The following is a 19465-nucleotide window of genomic DNA, read 5'->3' as shown; positions in this document are numbered from 1 at the left end:
AAGATGCAGTATTCTGGTTTTAGGTTTTTCAGATTTACACTAACATTTTAGTGACTCTTCTTAAAACATGGTTGTATGGTGAGAAGGGTTTCATCCCACTGCCAGGCTCCACCAGATGTTCTCTTACAGCATTGACACTAGCCTGTCAAAAATGACTTCGAAGAAATTTCATTCCTATGGGCAACCTTTTACAGGGAACACCTCTAAGAGCTCTCTGCTCTGACTTGTGGGATGCTTCTGTGAGAAAATGTTAGTACACTGTAAGTTGCAAAGGGACTACCATATAACAGGTTGACCAAAATTTAAGGCCAACTATGTACCAAGTGCTGAGCTGAATTCTGGGATAAAAAGATAAATAACCTGCTATTTTCTGAAAACCCTACTTCCGATAGCAAACATATTTATCAAAGGAAAAGGCACATACAATCCGATTATGCTATAGTTATAAGGTTAAGGTTGAAAAACTACATATTCATACAACACTAACTCTCCAAGGAGCTATTTACAAATAAGTACAAGAGTTTCCGCTGCATAGAAATGAGAGCACCACACTTTCTGTGTTTAGAGAAGATATACTAAAGTAAGACATTTCAGATCTCTAGAGTGAGAGGGACTATAAAAAGGAGATACTCTTAATTTAGTAAGGAATATAAGAATAGTAAGTATTCTGTCCCAAAGACAGAGAACCAAATGATGAGCAGAAAATCGATTAAACATAAATAGAATATATTTGTATCCCAGAAACAACAGAATGTGCAGCTAAAAAAAAATACACAGATGTGAGAGGGGAATAAAATGAAAAAAAAAAATAAAACCTCACAGTGTGTTCTAAGCATAGGTATGAAATTTAATATATTATATAAGACAAAATTTATGGACTTCAGAAATACCTTTTGGAATTACATTTCAGTGACATGTTTTTAGCTTTACTGAAGGATGATACATTAAGAAATGAACTGCTGTTAAACAAAACTGATTTGCTATTACACCACTGTCAACTGTCTTTTGTCCCCTAGTTCCTAAATGCTGAAATTCTTCTAAATTTGATAACATGTAAAAACTTTCATCACTGAAATAATTGTAGGCTTCCTTCTTTTGCACATTAATAATATTATAATTTATCCATTTACCCTTTTTGCTTGAAGACCAAGAATTTACTCGGATTTCATGTTCAATTGCCGCAATTAACTCAGCCCTGGTGGCTGCCATTTCACTTTCTTCTCCATTTCAGGGTTGATTCTGTACTTCTATTTTGAACAATTTATAAAATCTAATTTTAAAATTATTTTTAAACAGCCTCAAATCCTCTATGACAGGGCTTCCCAACCTCTGGGCCAAAGACTGCTATGGGTTCACGTCCTGTTTGGAACTAGGCTGCACAGCAGGAGGTGAGAGGCAGTGAGCAAGCATTACCGCCTGAGCTTTGCCTCCCCTCCTATCAGCAGTGGCATTAGATTCTCAGAGGAGCGCAAACACTATTGTGAGCTGCACATGCAAGGGATTCAGGTTGTGCTCTCCTTATGAGAATCTAATGCCTGATGATCTGAGATGGAACAGTTTCATCCCAAAACCATCCAGCCCTTACGCCATCCGTGGAAAAATTGTTATCCACAAAACTGGGCCCTGGTGCCAAAAAGGTTGGGGATCACTGTTCTATGCTACAGAATATAAGGAGAATAAAATTTATAATATCTTTTTACCTGAAGATGACCATATTCCTCATAGGAGAGCAACTCATCTCCTGTATGCACATTGAAAACAGAGTGAAGACATGTTGTTGGGCGTGGATCCTGCTTAAACTGCTGGACCTAGAATGAAATATAAAATTTAAACAACGTTAGTAATTCATAAACTTATCCAAGACTATAGATTATATAAGCTATTTTTCACAAAACTGTTTAATGAACAAAGCTAAGGTAGAGGACCGAACAAAGCAGAAATGTTACCTTTCTCAAGAAACAAACAATACAAAAAGTTCATAACTACTAACTTGATAAAGTTAACATGATTCTCAATTGATATTTCACATGCACAGCAACTCAGGTATCGTATGGAGCAGGTTAATGTAGTAGCAATGGCTTTTGCAATGTTTTGCATCTTACTTTGTTTTAGAGTACAATTCTGCTTTATGTTGTGAGACAGGATTTCAGTGATTGTATTCCACTGCACTGTTATTTGGAAATGCCTACATGACACTCATAATGAAAAAGGACCACAGGCCAATTCTAGTTCAGTAAGTGTTCAAACTTCAAATAAAATTTCTTTCTCTAAGGGTCGCAAATTTTATGTATGCTGCTGTTAACATGCTTTCATTTCCCCTTCCATATATATTGTACACTCATTACTAAGACATCAACTCTAAGAGAATATAGGCCACACCATTATTTATTAGCTAGACAAAAAATTTTACCATTTTAGAATAAGTAAATACCTAAATAATCCAACAGAAAAACTCTGGGGACAAAAAATCCACCCATTTCTTTAGGGCCTGTTCAATTCAACGTGGCAAACATTTACTGACGCCAATTATGTGACAAATACTGTGCTAATTCCTGGAAGTCTGAGATAAATAGGAACAAAAAAAAAATGAATTGAAAGATATATAGCTTTAGGTAAATGCAATAATTCTCTTTTAAAGAGGAATATGAGAAATAAGTGATGATAATACCTAAGTCGTTGCAATCTTGCCTTGTTTCAGTTCACTACGAAACTATATAGAACCATGTTTTCTTCTCCATCTTTAAAAATTCTTCTTCTCCTTAAAACACCATCTTAAAAAATCTTCTTTTATACTTTTTGAACCCTCACCAAAATTCCTTCCTCTGGACTCCCACATCAGTGTAGTTGTCACTCAATTATTTTTCCTGTTTTGTACTTTTACTAGCTGTGTGTATCTCCCTGTGAAATGGCATAATACACATTTGGTCTACCTTCCTAGTTCTGGGCACAGGGCTCTAAGAACCCTTGAATTTCCTGAGCAACAGGCGCAAAAAGAATGTCTTTTTTTCATATAAGTCCCTTTCAACCATACTTGAGTTTTTGCTAATGATGTGACTCTTGATAGGTCCCTAGATAGCTTCAAGATGGGAGACTGACTGCCAGAGGAACCAACCAAGTGATCAGAGGGTTGGAACTTTCAGCTCCTCGCTCCCACTCCTTACTTCAGGGGACGTGGAGAAAGGAAAAGCTGGTGATTGAGTCAATCACCAATAGCCAGTGATTTAATCAATCATGCCTACATAATGTGATTGCTATAAAAACCCTAGATGATGGTATCTGGAGGGCTTCTGGGTCAGTGAACACATCTGCATGCCAAGAGGGTAGTGCACCCCAGATACCATGCGGACAGACGCTGTTGTGCTTGGGACCTTCTGCACCTTCTACCACTTCATCTGGTGTTTGTTTTATATCCTTTAAAACAAACTGGTAACAGTAAGTAAAGTGTCTCCCAAGTTCTGTGAGCTGCTGTAACAAAGTATTGACACCGAGGAATTATTGTAGCCAAGACAGAGAGAATTGTGGGTAGCCTGGGGATCTACTACTTACAATTGGTGTCTGAAGTTGGGGGTAGTCTTGTGGAACTGAGTCTTAACCTGTAGGATCTGTTTTAACTTCAGGTCATTACCGGAAGAATTGCAACAAACCGTATACACCCAGTTGGTGTCTCAAATTCGAGAACTGCTTGGTGTGGAAAATCCATACATTTGGTGTCAGAAGTGTTGTGAGTAGAGAAACAGTATTGCTGTAGAGTCCTACTATCTTGTAAACTTCTACAAGCTATGCAGTCCAACACAGTAGCCACTAGCTACATGTGACTAATTAAATTAAATTACAATTAATTATATTAATTAAAAATTAAGCTCTTCAGTCACAATGGCCACATTTCATGAAATCAATAGCCACATGTCACTAGTGGGTATTGTATTGCTCAAGAGTAACATGGAACATTTGTATGCTCATAAAAAGTTCTATTGGGCAATATTGTTCTAGAGGGATGTTACATCTTTACTGTCTGCAAGAGCCCTACATAAACAAATACAGCCCTCCCTATGATTAAAGAACCTAATCAGCAAAATAAAAGTCTGAACCTATCAGTACATAATCAGGACCTAGAGAATGGGTACAGTTAGGGATGTAAGTTCTCTATTGATAAAGTGACAAAGTCATCTGGTGTTAATTCAGAGAAGATGACTATCCCTTCTCAATATCTGAAACTGCTTGTAGTAATCTGAACCTACACAAATAGAAACCAATGTGGTCACTCTTTTCACACTATTATCTCAAAGTCCTGATTATTCTGAACTCCTATACAAAAATAGTAAAACTGAAGCAAAACACATTTTAACCACTTGATACAGATCTAAAAGGATAAGGTTTTATCAGTTTAATAAAGTGATTCCTGCAGTTGACAAGGGGTGGTGTTTGTCATTTGTCTTCAAGACATGCAAGAACCCAGCAGGACAATTTATATTCAATCACTATGTCAGGGGAAAAGCAACTACTAAATAATTAAAGATACCCAAATGGGGGATTATATAAGTACATTTTGAGTTTTAAAGCCATTAAAAAGACAAGTAATTTAAAATTTCAGAAAAAAATAAGGTCGAAAGTATAAGCTTTGAAGATTAATGGGGCATGCTGTATGTCAATTACAAACAAAAAGTCATCTTGAAAGCAGACAAAAACAAGAGGATGCTAATTAGTATTTTATACGATTCTGGCATCTGGCAATTAAAATTAAGATAATAAATAAAGCAAAATTTTCTAGACTAAAATAAATCTAGAATTATGCCTCTTCCACTTGTATTTTGCTCAGATTTTTCCTGAAAACTTTTATCATTGTGAATAAACAGTTTATCATTTGGGAAAAGGTAACTGAGTATTTTGCCATCCATTTTTAACTTATAGCCTTAAAACATGCATTTAGAGAAAAAAAAAGTCTTCTCATAAGGGAATCCTGGAAAAATAAATTTTATAAAATTTTAATGATTTCTCATTAATTAGAAACTAGCATTTCAAACAAAAAAATTTAAGTAAATAATTAGATACAGCAACATTTATAGCCTATTATAAAGCAAACGTCTGCCCTCTAAACTAATCGCAGATTGAATCAACTCTGAAAAACTCTGAATGCCTCTCTGTAAGCAGAATTATAATAGACAGTAAATAAGAGAATAGGTATCTGCATACTGAGAGGTAAAACATAGCTGACACTAACAAGCAGGCATTAAGATAAGTGTCAAGACAATAAAACCCAGAAAACAGACTGCTCTAAATTCTGTAAATAAATCAAGAAAAAGTCCACGTATTCACTCAAATTCATAATCAACTTAAAATATCTTTTAGCTAGTATTTTTAGAAAATACATCAGGAAGCGTGTTTTATGATGAGAAAACAATAGAAGTGGAGAAGGGAGACTTTCTAGGTCATGGTTTTACTTCAAAAGATAACATGAGGCTAGAGGTCAAACGGTGAATGAACACTACAAATGTGCTTTGCTTTAGTTTCAAGGGAAGACCAACAGAGAAATATTTCACATTTTAAGATACGTTTATATTCCCTCTTGCAACAGTATTGTAAAGGAAATGGCCAAGACTGGAGGAAAAGAACAGTGAGCAGCAATAAGATGTGAAGGTATGGTGAGAGGCTTTGAGCTGGGTGCATGCTTCAATCTCCCTGAGTCAGTCCCTCACACTCATATGCACCAGAATAATATACTCCTTACAATTCATATTTACATTAATGGTCTATATCATAGCTACACAGGAAAGAAATGATAATCCCTTGTAATTTACAGAATTTAAGATAGCTTAACTCGGTCAGGCATGGTGGGTCATGCCTGTAATCCTAGCACTTTCGGAGGCCGAGGTGGGAGGATTGCTTGAGCCCAGGAGTTCGAGACCAGCCTGGGCAACATATTGAGACCCTGTCTCTATTTTTAAAATTAAAAAACAAAAACAACCTTAGGTCACACTCAAACTGTATTAGAAGAAAACATATTACAATTATGATGCTAGTTAGTAACATTGAGTAAGAAATGCCATTATAAAGTCAAAACGCCTTTGTAAAGTCAAACCTCAGCAGAAAAGCCACTAACAATTGGCTAATGGCCAGGTGCTAATGGTCTACACATCATAGCTACATAGGAAAAAAAATGATAATCCTTTATAATTTAAGGAATTTAAAATAGCTTAAGTTGGCCTGGCATGGTGGCTCACGCCTGTAATCCTTGCACTTTGGGAGGCCCAGGTGAAAGGATTGCTAGAGCCCAGGATTTCAAAACCAGCTTGGGGAAACATGGAGAAAACTTGTCTCTACAAAAAATACAAAAATTAGCTGGGTGTGTTGGTGTACGCCTGTAGCCCCAGCTACTTGGGAGGCTGAGGTGGGAGGGTTGATTGAGCCTGGGACGTCAAGGCTGCAGTGAGCTGTGATTACACTACTGCATTCCAGCCTGGGCGACCCAGAGAGACCCTGTCTCAAAAAACCAGCCAAACAACAGTAAAAAAAAGCAACTGGCTAACCATGCCACAAGGAAAAAACCTTAATCCAAGCTTGTCCAACTCACAGACTCACAGCTTTGAATGTAGTCCAGCACAAATTCGTAAACTTTCTTAAAACATTATGAGATTTGTTTTGCAATTTTTTTTAAGCTCATCAGCTACAGTTGGTGTTAGTGTATTTTGTCTGTGGCCCAAGACAATTCTTCTCCTTCCCATGTGGCCCAGGGAAGCTAAAAGATTGGAAACCCCTGCCTTAAACTAATACATTATTAGATTTCCTTCTGATAATTCTACTTTGTCAGCTTGTTTGGCAAACCCATGAAAACCATGATTTTCACAGTGTGTCCTAGAGAGAAAAGTTGAATTAATAAAGACGTTATGCATTTATGAAATGATACAAATGAAATAAACAATAACATCTCACACTTAGGAAAAAATTAACTTTAATCACAATTATTTCAACATAACATATGACATACTAGTTTAATTCCAGTATGTCAATTTGTGACATACTACTTCATTTCAAGCATCTGAAAAACCTCTGCAATATTGATTTGTACAGTCAAATCTCAGTAGACAAATTAAAGGCTTTTCATATGTCTCTATTTACTTTTTCTCTATAACATTTTCTTGTTGCCATATTCTGGTGGCAGAATATTAATGATTTTTTTTTTTTTTGACTTGAATTACAGGCCTGAAGAAGAAGATTTGTTATCACTCTTTCTATTTTTTTTTTTTAAGGCGGAGTCTCACGCTGTTGCCCAGGCTGGTCTCGAACTCCTGACCTCATGACCTGCCTGCCTCAGCCTCCCAAAGTGCTGGGATTACAGGCATAAGCCACCATGCCCAGCCTATTATTTTCTTTTTCTTTTCTTTTTCCTTTTTTTTTTTTTGAGACAGAGTTTCCCCTCTGCTGCCCATGCTAAAAAGCAATGGAGTAATCTCAGCTCACTGCAAACTCCCCCTCCAGGGTTCAAGTGATTCTTGTGCCTCAGTCTCCTGAGCAGCTGAGGCTATGGGCACGCGCCACCAAATCTAGCAAATTTTTGTATTTTTGGTAGAGACGGAGTTTCACCATGTTGGCCAGGCTGGTCTCGAACTCCTGGCCTCAAGCAAGCCACCCGTTTCAGCCTCTCAAAGTGCTACGATTTTAAGAGTGAGCCATCGTGCCTGGCCTATTATTTTCAAGTGTAGATTAAAACAATACATTCATGTGATAAAAAAATACAAAATATTAAGTGATCAAAACTGCCTGCAAATTTCCCTGTGTGCATCTCTACTAAAAGATAGAAGTTGGAAATGCATCTGAAACACATAGTTTAGAAGGGAGAGGGAAAACTACCAATGATAACGACACAAATATTTACTGTATGTTCACCTGATACCAGCCCTTGTGCTATGTGCTCTCTTTCATCCAAGTACTGACCAGGCCTGACCCTGCTTACTTCTGGGATCAGATGAGATAGGGCGTTCAGGGTGGTATGGGGGCAGACACCATGTTCTCTCTATACATTATCTGCCCTTCTCCACCCCAGCCATTCTGATTTCCGTGGCCACCCTCCTCCTGTATCAACCAAAACCTTTTCCGGGATCTGATGAGTGTGTGGGCATTGAGCACCTTAATCCGGCATTCAGTTCATCCCACAGTGCCAAGTATGCTTACCAGAAGTGGCCCACTAGGCACTCGCATTCCATACCCAGCTCCACGCACCAGCAAGCCGGGCTTCTTACCCATTTAAAGTGTGAGAGTAGGTGGAGATCCTTCGGGTCCTAAAACCTCCAATCATTTGCTTTATGGATGAAACCACGTGGGGTGGGTTTTGGAAGACTGCCAGCCATCCCGAGGGAAACCTCAGAGGAAACTAGCTACTAGATGGTTCCATCAATCTTTCACCCATATATACCCAGGTCTAATGACCAATTGATTTACACGTCAGGACCGCTAGGGACTTCCACTAGTTTCCTCCAGCTTTGCCCTGACCAGGCACAGTTCATTATCTTTCAGATCCTAACAAGTGCCCTGGTGCTCCACCTCCGGGGCACTGCCCTGGGTGAGATGGGCCAGTGGTGCATCCTCAGGGGACCGGAGAGGCCTCAGGATCCCATCTCAGCCAGTGAGTGCGCCGGCATTCACCTTCCCTGCGCCAAGGCAGCTATCTTGCAAAACCCTGACTCGCACGTGCTTTAGTTTTTAATCCTTACAAAACTTAATAAGGGTGGTATTGTTGGTATCCGTATTTAACAGATGAAAAAAACAGAGGCACATGGAAATTAAACAATTTGTCCAACATCACACAGCTGGAAACAGACTGGAAACCAGTACATTCATTTATGTTGACTGTCCCTAAAAGAGTTAATATAGTAGGCCTGAGACCGCTAACCTCAGAAAGAACTGTTTGTAACGTTGCCCCTTGGCTGATAGGTGGATACTCGGATTATGAAAGGGTTTCCACTATTCCCTCACAAGAGTGGCTCACTATACCTAAAGTGTTTACATTAACAATGTGGTTGATACTACACACCTGGTTTCCTTCTGGATGTCTGAAACTTTGGTGAGTGCTAGACAGAGGATACCTACATGACCAACCACCAATAAAAACCTTGGGCAATAAAAACCTCAAGCTTCTATTGAACTTCCCTGATAGACATTTTACACACGTTACGGTTAGTCACAATCCGTTACTGGGGGAATGAAGTGCATCTGTGTGACCCCACTGGGGAGGACTCCTAGGTGCTGGCATCTGGCTTCCTTCAGACTGTGTTCCTTGCACCTTCACCCTTTGCTGATTATGCTTTGTCTCCTCTCGTGTAATAAACCATAGCCACAATTACGATCATCTGCTGAGTCACGTGAGTCCTCCTAGCGAAGCATCAAACCTGTGGGTGGTCTTAGGGTCCCATGATGCATTGATGTATACCTATGGACACTTACTATATTAGGACCTGGGATCACGGAGATGTAGATAAGTAACGGAATAGCCGTTATATTTGTATAGAGCTTTATAGTTTTTAAAATGTTATGTATATTATTTTCTTTAATTTCCACATATTCCTCTAAAGCTGTTTTCTTTTTGTTTTTTGAGATGGAGACTTGCTCTGTCCCCAGGTTGGAGTGCATTGGCATGATCAAGGCTCACTGCAACCTCCCCTGCTCTCGGATTCAGGTGATTCTCCTGCCTCAGACTCCCAAGTAGCTGAGAAAACCAGTGCGCACCACCATGCCTGACTAATTTTTGTATTTTTAGTAGAGATGGGGTTTCACCATGTTGGCCAGGATGGTCTCGATCTCTTGACCTCGTGATCTGCCTGCTTCGGCCTCCCAAACTGCTAGGATTACAGGCAAGAGCCACCACACCCGGCCTGTAAAGCTGTTTTCTAAGCCTATAATTCCTAGTCTCTTTGTATGTAAATGAACGAAGTGTTACATTTTTAAACTAAAGTTCACTTAAGCCAGAGCAATTCACATGTCCAAAAGTAATTCTGACAAGGATATTCTTTAACTAATAAAATACTGGTTAGAATTATTGATATTGTGAGGTTCCTGAGAAACTGGGTCTTTATCAAGCAACACCAGATGCAAAACGCAAACAAATCAAAGCCTAAATAACAATTCTCAATCACCTCTTGCTTAAGGTGTTTGTTCCTTCAATCTCAGGATTTCAAACCCTGGGCTAGAATGGCAAAGGCTGTTTTAACCTATCTAGTCCGCCCTAGGATGTGGCTTTCCCTTTGAAAAGTACACATTCTTCTTCAGAAGAAGCCATTGCTATACTAGTTAAATTAATCCTTCAGAATGATAGGAGAATTCCCGTCCACACCACAGTGTTTTACCTTATCGGCCTGACGCATATAGCAGTAGAGAATTCCTCTCATGCATTTTATAGCTGAGTGCTCCAGCTCATGGGTCCTTCCCTTGTCATCATCAATGCGCCTGGGTGAGAGAGATAACTCATGAAACAAATTGGAAATGCATTTGAAAAGGAAGCAGAACTTCTGATAATTAAGTATTTAACTATCTGGCTAATCCTGTGTTCTGGTGACATCTACCAATTCTGTCACAGTGAAACTCCATTTTCCCAGCAAAAGTAGAAATGCTGCAATGAAAAAAAAAAATCCTATGATGAAACTTAGGTAGATTTTTCCTTCTTTCAAGGAGGTAAGCCAACTCCTTTTAAAAATATTATATAATATTTATTTCTACAGTGATTTGGCTAAAACTTTAAAGAATATTTCCATTGGAAAAAATCCAGCAACAGATTGTTTTAAACTCACTGTTATGAAATAAAGCCAGTTTTTATTACCTATCCCTGTAGGTTATGCAATGGCCACTTGGATGTAAGTAGCAGCTACAAGTCAAGGTAGGTGCTGGCTTTCTTTGCTCTGCAGTATGTTCAATACCGTCAGGGCAGGCATTTAGTCACAGTCAAGGATGCCTTCAACTAAGTACATATCCCGGATGATACATGATGTATTTTGGCGTAAAGTTTTATATTCTCTGGTTTTAATTTAAAATCAATTGAGAGTATTTTACATCTCTTGCTTTTAAAAATAAAGAATAGCTAAAATCTAACTATTAAACTAGGTTAAGATGTTACCTCTGTCCACAAGTTGCTTTTTATTATAGATCAGTAACTTTTCAAAGGTGGATGAGAGTCAACCACTACTAAAACATAAAAGTGACTTATTCATTGTTTCACTTAATCTTAACTAAAAATAACTGATAATCATTCTCACATCATTAAAAAGTATCACTTCTCTCCTTAAAAAGTATACTATAATTACCTCCCAGTTAAATCATAGATCGCATATACCATTCACTATTGGGAAGAATGATTATTATTTTGACACAGTATGGTGAATGTCAGTAAAAAGGAAGTTATTCATCATTAGCACATCATACCTTCTTTTTCATGCTGGCACTGCACAAAAATTAGCATGAATTTGCTCTATACAGTACTTTTCCCATTGAGGTCAGACATAAGTGTTTTAATAGAGGCATATTCTACATAGACAGTGTGCCTGCAAAGTAAGAACTTTACAGTCTCTATCTGATTTAGAAGCATTCTGGGAAAAAAAAAATCAAATTTCGAATCTACAAAACAGTTAAAAGGATGCTATAACTTAGATTCACCATCTTAACATTAGCTTGCATTCTCTATTACATTTTCTTCATTGTTTGAAAGTAAGCTACGAACATCATGACCCTTCACTCCTACACACTTCAGAAGTATCTCTAGAAAACAAGATTCACCTACATAACCATAATACCATTATTATACCTAAGAAATTTAATACTGATACGCTAAGATCTAATACATAGTCTTGGCTCAAATGTTGAAGTGTCCCAAAAATGTACTTTACAGTATTTTTTTTTTTTTTTTGAGATGGAGTCTCGCTCTGTCGCCCAGGCTGGAGTGCAGTGGCCGGATCTCAGCTCACTGCAAGCTCCGCCTCCCGGGTTTACGCCATTCTCCTGCCTCAGCCTCCTGAGTAGCTGGGACTATAGGCGCCCGCCACCTCGCCCGGCTAGTTTTTTGTATTTTTTAGTAGAGACGGGGTTTCACCGTGTTAGCCAGGATGGTCTCGATCTCCTGACCTCGTGATCCGCCCGTCTCGGCCTCCCAAAGTGCTGGGATTACAGGCTTGAGCCACCGCGCCCGGCCTACTTTACAGTATTTTTAAATGCATGATCCAATTAAGGATCATGTATTGCATTTGGCGGTTGTATTTCTTTAGTCTCTTAACCTAGCCATCCTCATACCTATTTCCTAGTCATCTGTAGTACTGACATTTTTAGAGCCCAGGCAAGTTGTCTTATAAATAGCCACAATTCAGCTTTGTCCAATTTTTTGTTCATATGTAGACTCGTGTTAGATAACTTGGTAAGATGTTAGCACAAGGTGTATTTCCCATTGTGTCAAACCAGGAACAGCAATTAACATCAGTCTGTCTCATTACTGGCTTCACCACTTGGTGAAGGTGCTACTGATGCTCCCTGTACTCCTAAGATCAGTAGCAGTTTTACATTTAATAAAGCCATATTGTCCTTACCTAGAATATTTAAGGAAATGCTTTTAGTGATGTCAGCATTCAAGTGTGCTAAAGAAGACTACTGCATATTATCTCAGTGTTTTTCATTTTAAAATCCAACACATCAGTAATTTCAAACAGATAAATCATGTTCATGTGGAAGATACAATTTTTATATCAGAAACATAACTATGGGTCACTTTCAGAAAATTAATATTCAGAAAGTTAATCTTACTAATCTTAATTATGGTTAAAATGTATTACCACTGACTATGTGTTAGCATCCACATTCAGTGCTTTCTACATATAATGAAATAAATAAAGGAGAAATTTTGTAATGTCAAACTATTTCTTTTTTTACTTTACACAATTTTTTCACTTACGACCAGACCTAATAACAGATACTTCGCTGAAGTGCAGTGATAAAACCGGAAACTGGGTAAGGGAAAAGAATTCTGACCCTGGCTCTATCATTAACGAGTTGCATCATTTGGAACAAATTTGTTAAGGACTCAGGGCTCTAATTTTATTACCTGCAAAATTTAGTCATCATCAGTTCTCTCCCTGATTGAAACCAATCAACACAATGAGAGTGTGCAGGTAGTTCATTCTACCAATGACTAATAATGCTGATTTAGAAACCTAGAGACAAAAAGTTTTGTTCACAAAGTCATAAAATCTTAGAACTGGTCTGATATAAGCTTTTAGAAAAATGAAATGGTTTAGGCTGGGTATGGTGGTTCACACCTGTAATCCCAGCATTTTGGGAGGCCAAGGCTGGCTGATCACTTGAGGTCAGGATTACGAGACCAGCCTGGCCAACATGGAGAAGCCCCATCTCTATCAAAAATACAAAAATTAGCCAGGCGTGGTAGTGCATGCCTGTAATCCCAGCTACTTGGAGGCTGAGGCAGGAGAATTGCTTGAACCCAGGGGGCAGAGGCTGCAGTGAGCCAAGGTCATGCCGCAGAACTGCAGTCTGGGTGACCTCATCTCAAAAAAAAAAAAAAGAAAAGAAAAAGAAAATGAAAATGTTTAGAGACCTAAAAAGGGATGTGAGCAGCCATAGGTTGCACAGTAAGTCAGCAGCAGATCCAAAAGATGGCTCCTCAATTAGTCTTGGTCCTACAAAACCCTATTATCCATTCTCAAAGTTACTAGGAGAGCACACACCAGCTCACCTGTATGCAAGAGCCAAAGCCCAGGCCCCAGCAGCGCAGTATAGACTGTCCTGGATCTTGGCCTTCTGGTCACCACCACATGTTTTAGTGGGAAAGAGACCGGTAGTTGGACTTTGATACAGCAGCAATGTTGACTTGACTGCAATTCAGGACAAGACAAAGAATGAACTGTACAGCCAGCGACTTCCCTTGGGCTAAATGTTTTAATCTTCTTTGGTTTCCTCATCCCATTTCTGACAACTTTGTTTCTAAACTTGCTATAGTATAATACTTCTGAAGATGTGGAAACAACTTCATGTCATTCCAGCCTTAGTGGGAATCCACCCTACACAAAGAAATCTTTCCAGTTTTTAGGAAAAGACTTAGCTAATTAGGACTTAAAAAGCCTTTAGCACATCCCCGGTAATGTCAATGTGTGTTAGAAATCTTATTAGGACAACATCAGGTACAGAGGGAAAAAGAGATCAAGCAAAAGACTAAGTATAATAATTTTTAAAAATCAGGTCAATAGGCAAACTTAAAGCAAATGCACAAGAAAGAGTAGCATACATTTAGTAAATCACAAAGCCACCTCAACTGCTACAATAAACGATCAACAATGTAGGAAGGGCGAGGGGAAGATCACAGAACAGGCTGGAATCCTGTGTTTCACTGATGGCTAAATTGTGCCTGGTCTTCAGAGGAGTGTACAGGATTCATTTTACTTTATTGTACAGATTAGGAAAATGTTTAACATTTTAAAACTGAATTCCATCCATATATAACATGAACACAGCAGCAAATAAATAATTTTTTATGAACATTTTACTTAAATAAGTCTGAAATTAACATTTTATTATCTTTTATAAATGGGCTTTAAAATAGGAAAACACCTAAAAGCTGTTTTATTGCTATCTAACTATAAATGGATGGGTAATGCTTTTCCTAAAATGCATTACACTAACCCTATCTAGATTGGCAACTACCTTTTTGTTTTGAGACAGGGTCTCGCTCTATAACCCAGGTTGGAGAGCAGTTGCATGATCATAAGCTCACTGCAGCCTCTAACCCCTGGGCTTCAGTGATCCTCCCAACTTAGACTCCCAAGTAGCTGGGTCTACAAGCAATCACCACCACGCCAGGCTAATCTTTAAACGTTTTGTAGAGAAGGAGGGCTTGTTATGTTGCTCAAGCTGGTCTCAAACTCTTGGGTTGAAGCAATCTTCCCATCTTGGTCTCCCAAAGTGCTAGGATTATAGGCATGAGAGATCACACCCAGCCATTTAATCTACTTTTTGGGATAGTTTTTCAAAGGTCGAAAACATTCTGTTCTGTCACAGAGATTTAAAGAATTAAACTTTCTTTTTGTTTTTCTCAGACTAAATTTATCTTTTTTTTTTTTTTGAGACAAAAGAGTCTCACTCTGTCATCCAGGCTGGAGTGCGGTGGCACAATCTTAGCTCACTGCAACCCCTGCCTCCTGGGTGCAGGTGATTCTCCTGCCTCAGCCTCCTGAGCAGCTGGGATTACAGGAGCACACCACCACACACGGCTGATTTTTTTATTTTTAGCAGAGACGGGGTTTCTTCATGTTGGTCAGGCTGGTCTCAAACTCCTGACCTTGTGATCCGCCCGCCTCCACCTCTCAAGTGTTGGGATTACAGGCGTGAGCCACTGTGCCCGGCCTCTAAATTGATCTTATCATAATCATTTCTTTCAGAAAACCAGGGTATTTATTATTTTTCCCAGTGTAAAGAATTAGTCCTCAGAGTTCAAAGTACACAATTTACATTAAAAAAAGTTCTCTTTAGCTAGTTATTGCCAAAAAGATAATAAAATGGGCAACTTAATGCATGCAAGAATCTTGACCAAAATAAGTGAGATTGAAGTTTTATATGAAGTTGAAATAGATGAAAAATCCATTATCTTAGGGGGAGAGAAATCAAATTTTATGTTTTCTGCCATACTAGTACAAGTAAAATGCCATAAAATGTAAACTGACAAAAAGATTAATATGCATTCTAATATATGGTCTGACAAACAAAGAGGAGGCCCACATACACATATCTGAAAGTTGCTTACTCACATTGAAAAACAAAATTTGTAAGGCTGGTCCTGGAAAAACAAAATAAACAAAACACCTAAAAAGTTTAGGACTATCTGGGAACCATGTTTAGGTAAATAAGCAAATTAATACTTATGTGAAATATTTGTATATTAATCAAAAAACATCTTCAAGGTCTCCAATCTGGTAACGTTTAGTAAGGTTTAAAAAACACAGAAGATATTGGTGACAGTTTTAAAATTATTCAAGGGCCAGATATGATCTGCCAGATTCCTTTTATAGTCCTGGTATTGACATACAATTGGAATACACAGCTACTTAAGCACTGAAAGTACCCCAACATCCCAATGACAGAACAATATCATCCATATAATGTACATGATTTAACTAGGGCAAAGGGAATACTAATCGCAGATACCTAAGGACATGTTTTCCTCAGGTTTTGCTCACCAATTCTGTAATAATGGTCCAATTTATCCCAGAGAGTTTCATTATCAGGTCTTGGAAGATTAATGCTTTTAAGAGGTTCATAAACTGAGCCTAAAAGAAAAAATAAAAACCCATCAAATTCAGTCATTTTCACAAAGATAAACAAAGAAAAACTCTAAACAAACGAAGAAGCAGTGCTTAATCTAATTTTCATTATTTTATGTGAAGTACCATACTTAACTACTTGTAAATCTTTTTGCTGGGGGAAAAAGAGGGAATAAAGTACCTTTGACAATAAATACAGAAGAACTTGAAATGTCATGGGATATTCCCACCCTTACCTCCAGCACTTAGTCCAACTAATTGATGTGTATATGATCCAAACAACTAAGTGTCACTAATACTCAGGTGGTAGCCATTTGTCAATAGATCCTAGTTATTAAGAAATATGTCTAATTAGGTGACCATAAATCCAAACTTCATTCCTTATGCTAATGTTTCATCACACATTTTTTTCTCAAATGATCATACCCCCAAACCCTCAAGGAAAGAAGATAATGTTCACATACTCCAAAGCCATCCACTCCACGAATATTCAGCTAGGTTCCATGCTGAAATTCCTAATCCTTTACTTTCTTCCAGGTAGATGATATTCTTGCCTTATTATCTGGACTATAAGCAGATCATTTCTACTTTTCAACCTTGGAAACTACTCAAAGGTATTAGCAGAGTCAGCTACTCAAAAGCTAGAAAATATACAATAATCATGATAATTTACCACGAAATGGATACAGAAAATTGTTCACTTGACTAGTGCACTTTCTCAACTGCTAACTGAAAGAAAGACATCTGAACCTTCAGCCATCAGACTAAGTACCGTCTCTCATTCTTGTTAAAAGCACTCAGAAATTATAAACATCTCAAGGTCACAAATAATCCACCTCTGGATTCAGGTAATGTATACCATGTAGCCTAAGAACACAGCACAAAAATGAATCTATAATTTACCTAGTGAGGGAAATCACAATGGCATAGATGAAGATTCTGTTTTTAAAGAAAATTAAAGCCTTTATGCTCATAAAATTGCTATGTCCAACACGCTAGTTTAAAGCCAAGGTTTTGGGAAGCCTTTATGTTTAGGCAGATAGTAACATTAAGAAGAAAGTAAAGAAAGAGCCTATATATTCAGGCAACAGTCTCATTATCTTCTGTTGAACAGATAGACTAAGTACTGTCTCTCATTCTTGTTAAAAGCACTCAGAAATTATAAACATCTCAAAGTCACAATTAATCCATCTCTGGATTCAGGTAATGTATACCATATAGTCTAAGAACATAGCACAAAAATGAACCTATAATTTACCTAGTGGCAGAAATCACATTAGCACAGATTAAGATTCTGTTTTTAAAGAAAATTAAAGCCTTTATGCTCATAAAATTGCTATGTCCAACATGCTAGTTTATAGCCAAGGTTTTGGGAAGCATTTATGTTTAGGCAGATAGTAACATTAAGAAAGTAAAGAAACGGCCTATACATTCAGGCAACAGTCTCATTATCTTCTGTTGAAAAGTTAAGTAATTTGTAGATAAGGCTTGCTCTGAGTGAAAAGAAGATTTTCTTGTAAGAGTATTCACAATGGCACCAACAGGAATCGGTCCACAGTGAGGAACAGAAAGACCTATCAACAGATGGAGCATCAGTACTACTTTCCTGCTTCAAAGGAAAGGACCCAGCCACCCCCCAGCCATGCCCCTTGCCTTCCTGTATTCAACTAGCTCCAGGCAGGTATAAGTATATGGGTAGCCCAGCAATCAGAAAGGAACAATATGCCACTGCTAGAGCATAAGGTAATAAGCTCTAGGAGTCTATACACTCCCAGTGAAGCTCATTCACTATGAAAGAAAATAAATTAGGTACAAATAATCATAATTTATAAATTGTGCATATGTATATATAAAAACTAAAGGGGACACCTTTGCTGGGGTGGAAGAATTGTGGGTAACATTTCTGTTTTTAGTTAGATCTCTATTAGTAGAGGTAGTATTTTGCTTTACATACAAAAAATATATCACCAACAGTTGAGTATATAATTCCATTACAATTAAATGATACATGAGCATATGGATACAGAATATGCAAACCGAAATCAACCTGCATCACAATGGTAGGTAAATTGATTTTGAAAGATTGTTTTAATGATGATTTAATCAAGATTTTAGATTTTAAAGTATTTATTTTTAAAAGTGGTACGATATTTAAGATCAAAGGGACTATAGTGATTCTGTCATCTAATTTTTCTTAAAAAAAAAAAAAAAGAGTTTTATTAGAGGCAACAACAAATAAACAAAAGGAAAATCAGGCCTCTCAAGAAAATAAGAATCTATTCAGTAATAGGAAAAATAGAAGATGTTCAAAGTATAGCAGAAAGGGTAAAAGTAAAATCATCTAAATTACACATTCAAAGAACGCCTATGATAAGAACAGCTTGGTTAGATAAATGTTATTATTTTAGTGATCATCATTGTATTGTTTCTAAAGCAACTACATAAAATTAAACAAGGATGTTCTACACAATTTATGGTAAACAATACCACAAATCTAAGTCAAAGGAAAAGTAATCAATGTTAACATTTTAAACAAAAATACGACATCTGGAAAGCATCAATGCCAGTAAAAATGTGAAGAGAGCAATTAATAGAGCATGAACTCCCAAAGCAAATTAAAGAGCTACAAAATAACAGAAAATTCTACTAAATAATTAGTTCCAATTGAAATGAAATGGTAAAATGTTAATTTTTCTTTTCCATGCTTTTCCCATTTGAATTATGTCTATATACAAGCATCATAAAGTAAAATAAAACTTATCAGTGATAGGAGAAAAATAGCTCAGAGCAGACTGAGCTAGGTGAGGTATGCAAAACTTACCAGGCTCAAGAAGACAAGAGTATGGGACTTAATCACACTTTCCCTCCTATGCACCCACACCCAAGGGCTATGTTTACAGGCATTTTTGTTCCTGACTAGCTGCCTTACCCATTATCTTCCAGTTCCTGGAATTTGTGATACAAAGAACAATATATAGCTAATCAATAGCTTTTGTTATTTTACTACAAGTTATTGGTAAACAACTTAGAAGTCACCTCTTCCTTCCTTTACAATTCACTTGTAACTGATGCTAATCAGAGGATATATTCAGGGCAGCTTCTAACTATGCTTCCACATAGATTCAGGCTTGAATAAACTCTATAATGAATCACATTTTCTGAATCTAGTTATT

At 37.6% G+C, this 19465-nt stretch overlaps 1 protein-coding gene across 6 annotated transcripts in view; it reads right to left on the bottom strand.

The window, feature by feature from the left end:
• Nucleotides 1-19465, bottom strand: part of LOC105492220 (phosphorylase kinase regulatory subunit beta) — a 227627-nt gene that overhangs the window by 175640 nt on the left and 32522 nt on the right. For 4 of the 6 annotated variants that reach the window (XM_011759241.2, XM_011759242.3, XM_011759239.3 and 1 more), the window contains 4 exons: nt 16209-16298; nt 13715-13853; nt 10335-10434; nt 1701-1808 (listed from right to left, as the gene is read on the bottom strand). In XM_011759241.2, coding sequence (XP_011757543.2) covers nt 1701-1808; nt 10335-10434; nt 13715-13853; nt 16209-16298 — 437 coding nt within the window. Of the gene's footprint in view, nt 1-1700; nt 1809-10334; nt 10435-13714; nt 13854-16176; nt 16301-19465 lie in introns of those variants that run through there. The other 2 variants (XM_011759243.2, XM_011759244.2) reach the window with 2 other exon arrangements.

This window comes from Macaca nemestrina, chromosome 18 (assembly GCF_043159975.1).
Source record: "Macaca nemestrina isolate mMacNem1 chromosome 18, mMacNem.hap1, whole genome shotgun sequence".
NCBI lineage: Eukaryota > Metazoa > Chordata > Mammalia > Primates > Cercopithecidae > Macaca > Macaca nemestrina.
The sequence above is the reverse complement of the archived record's forward strand: the minus strand, read 5'-3'. Positions and strand labels throughout refer to the sequence as shown.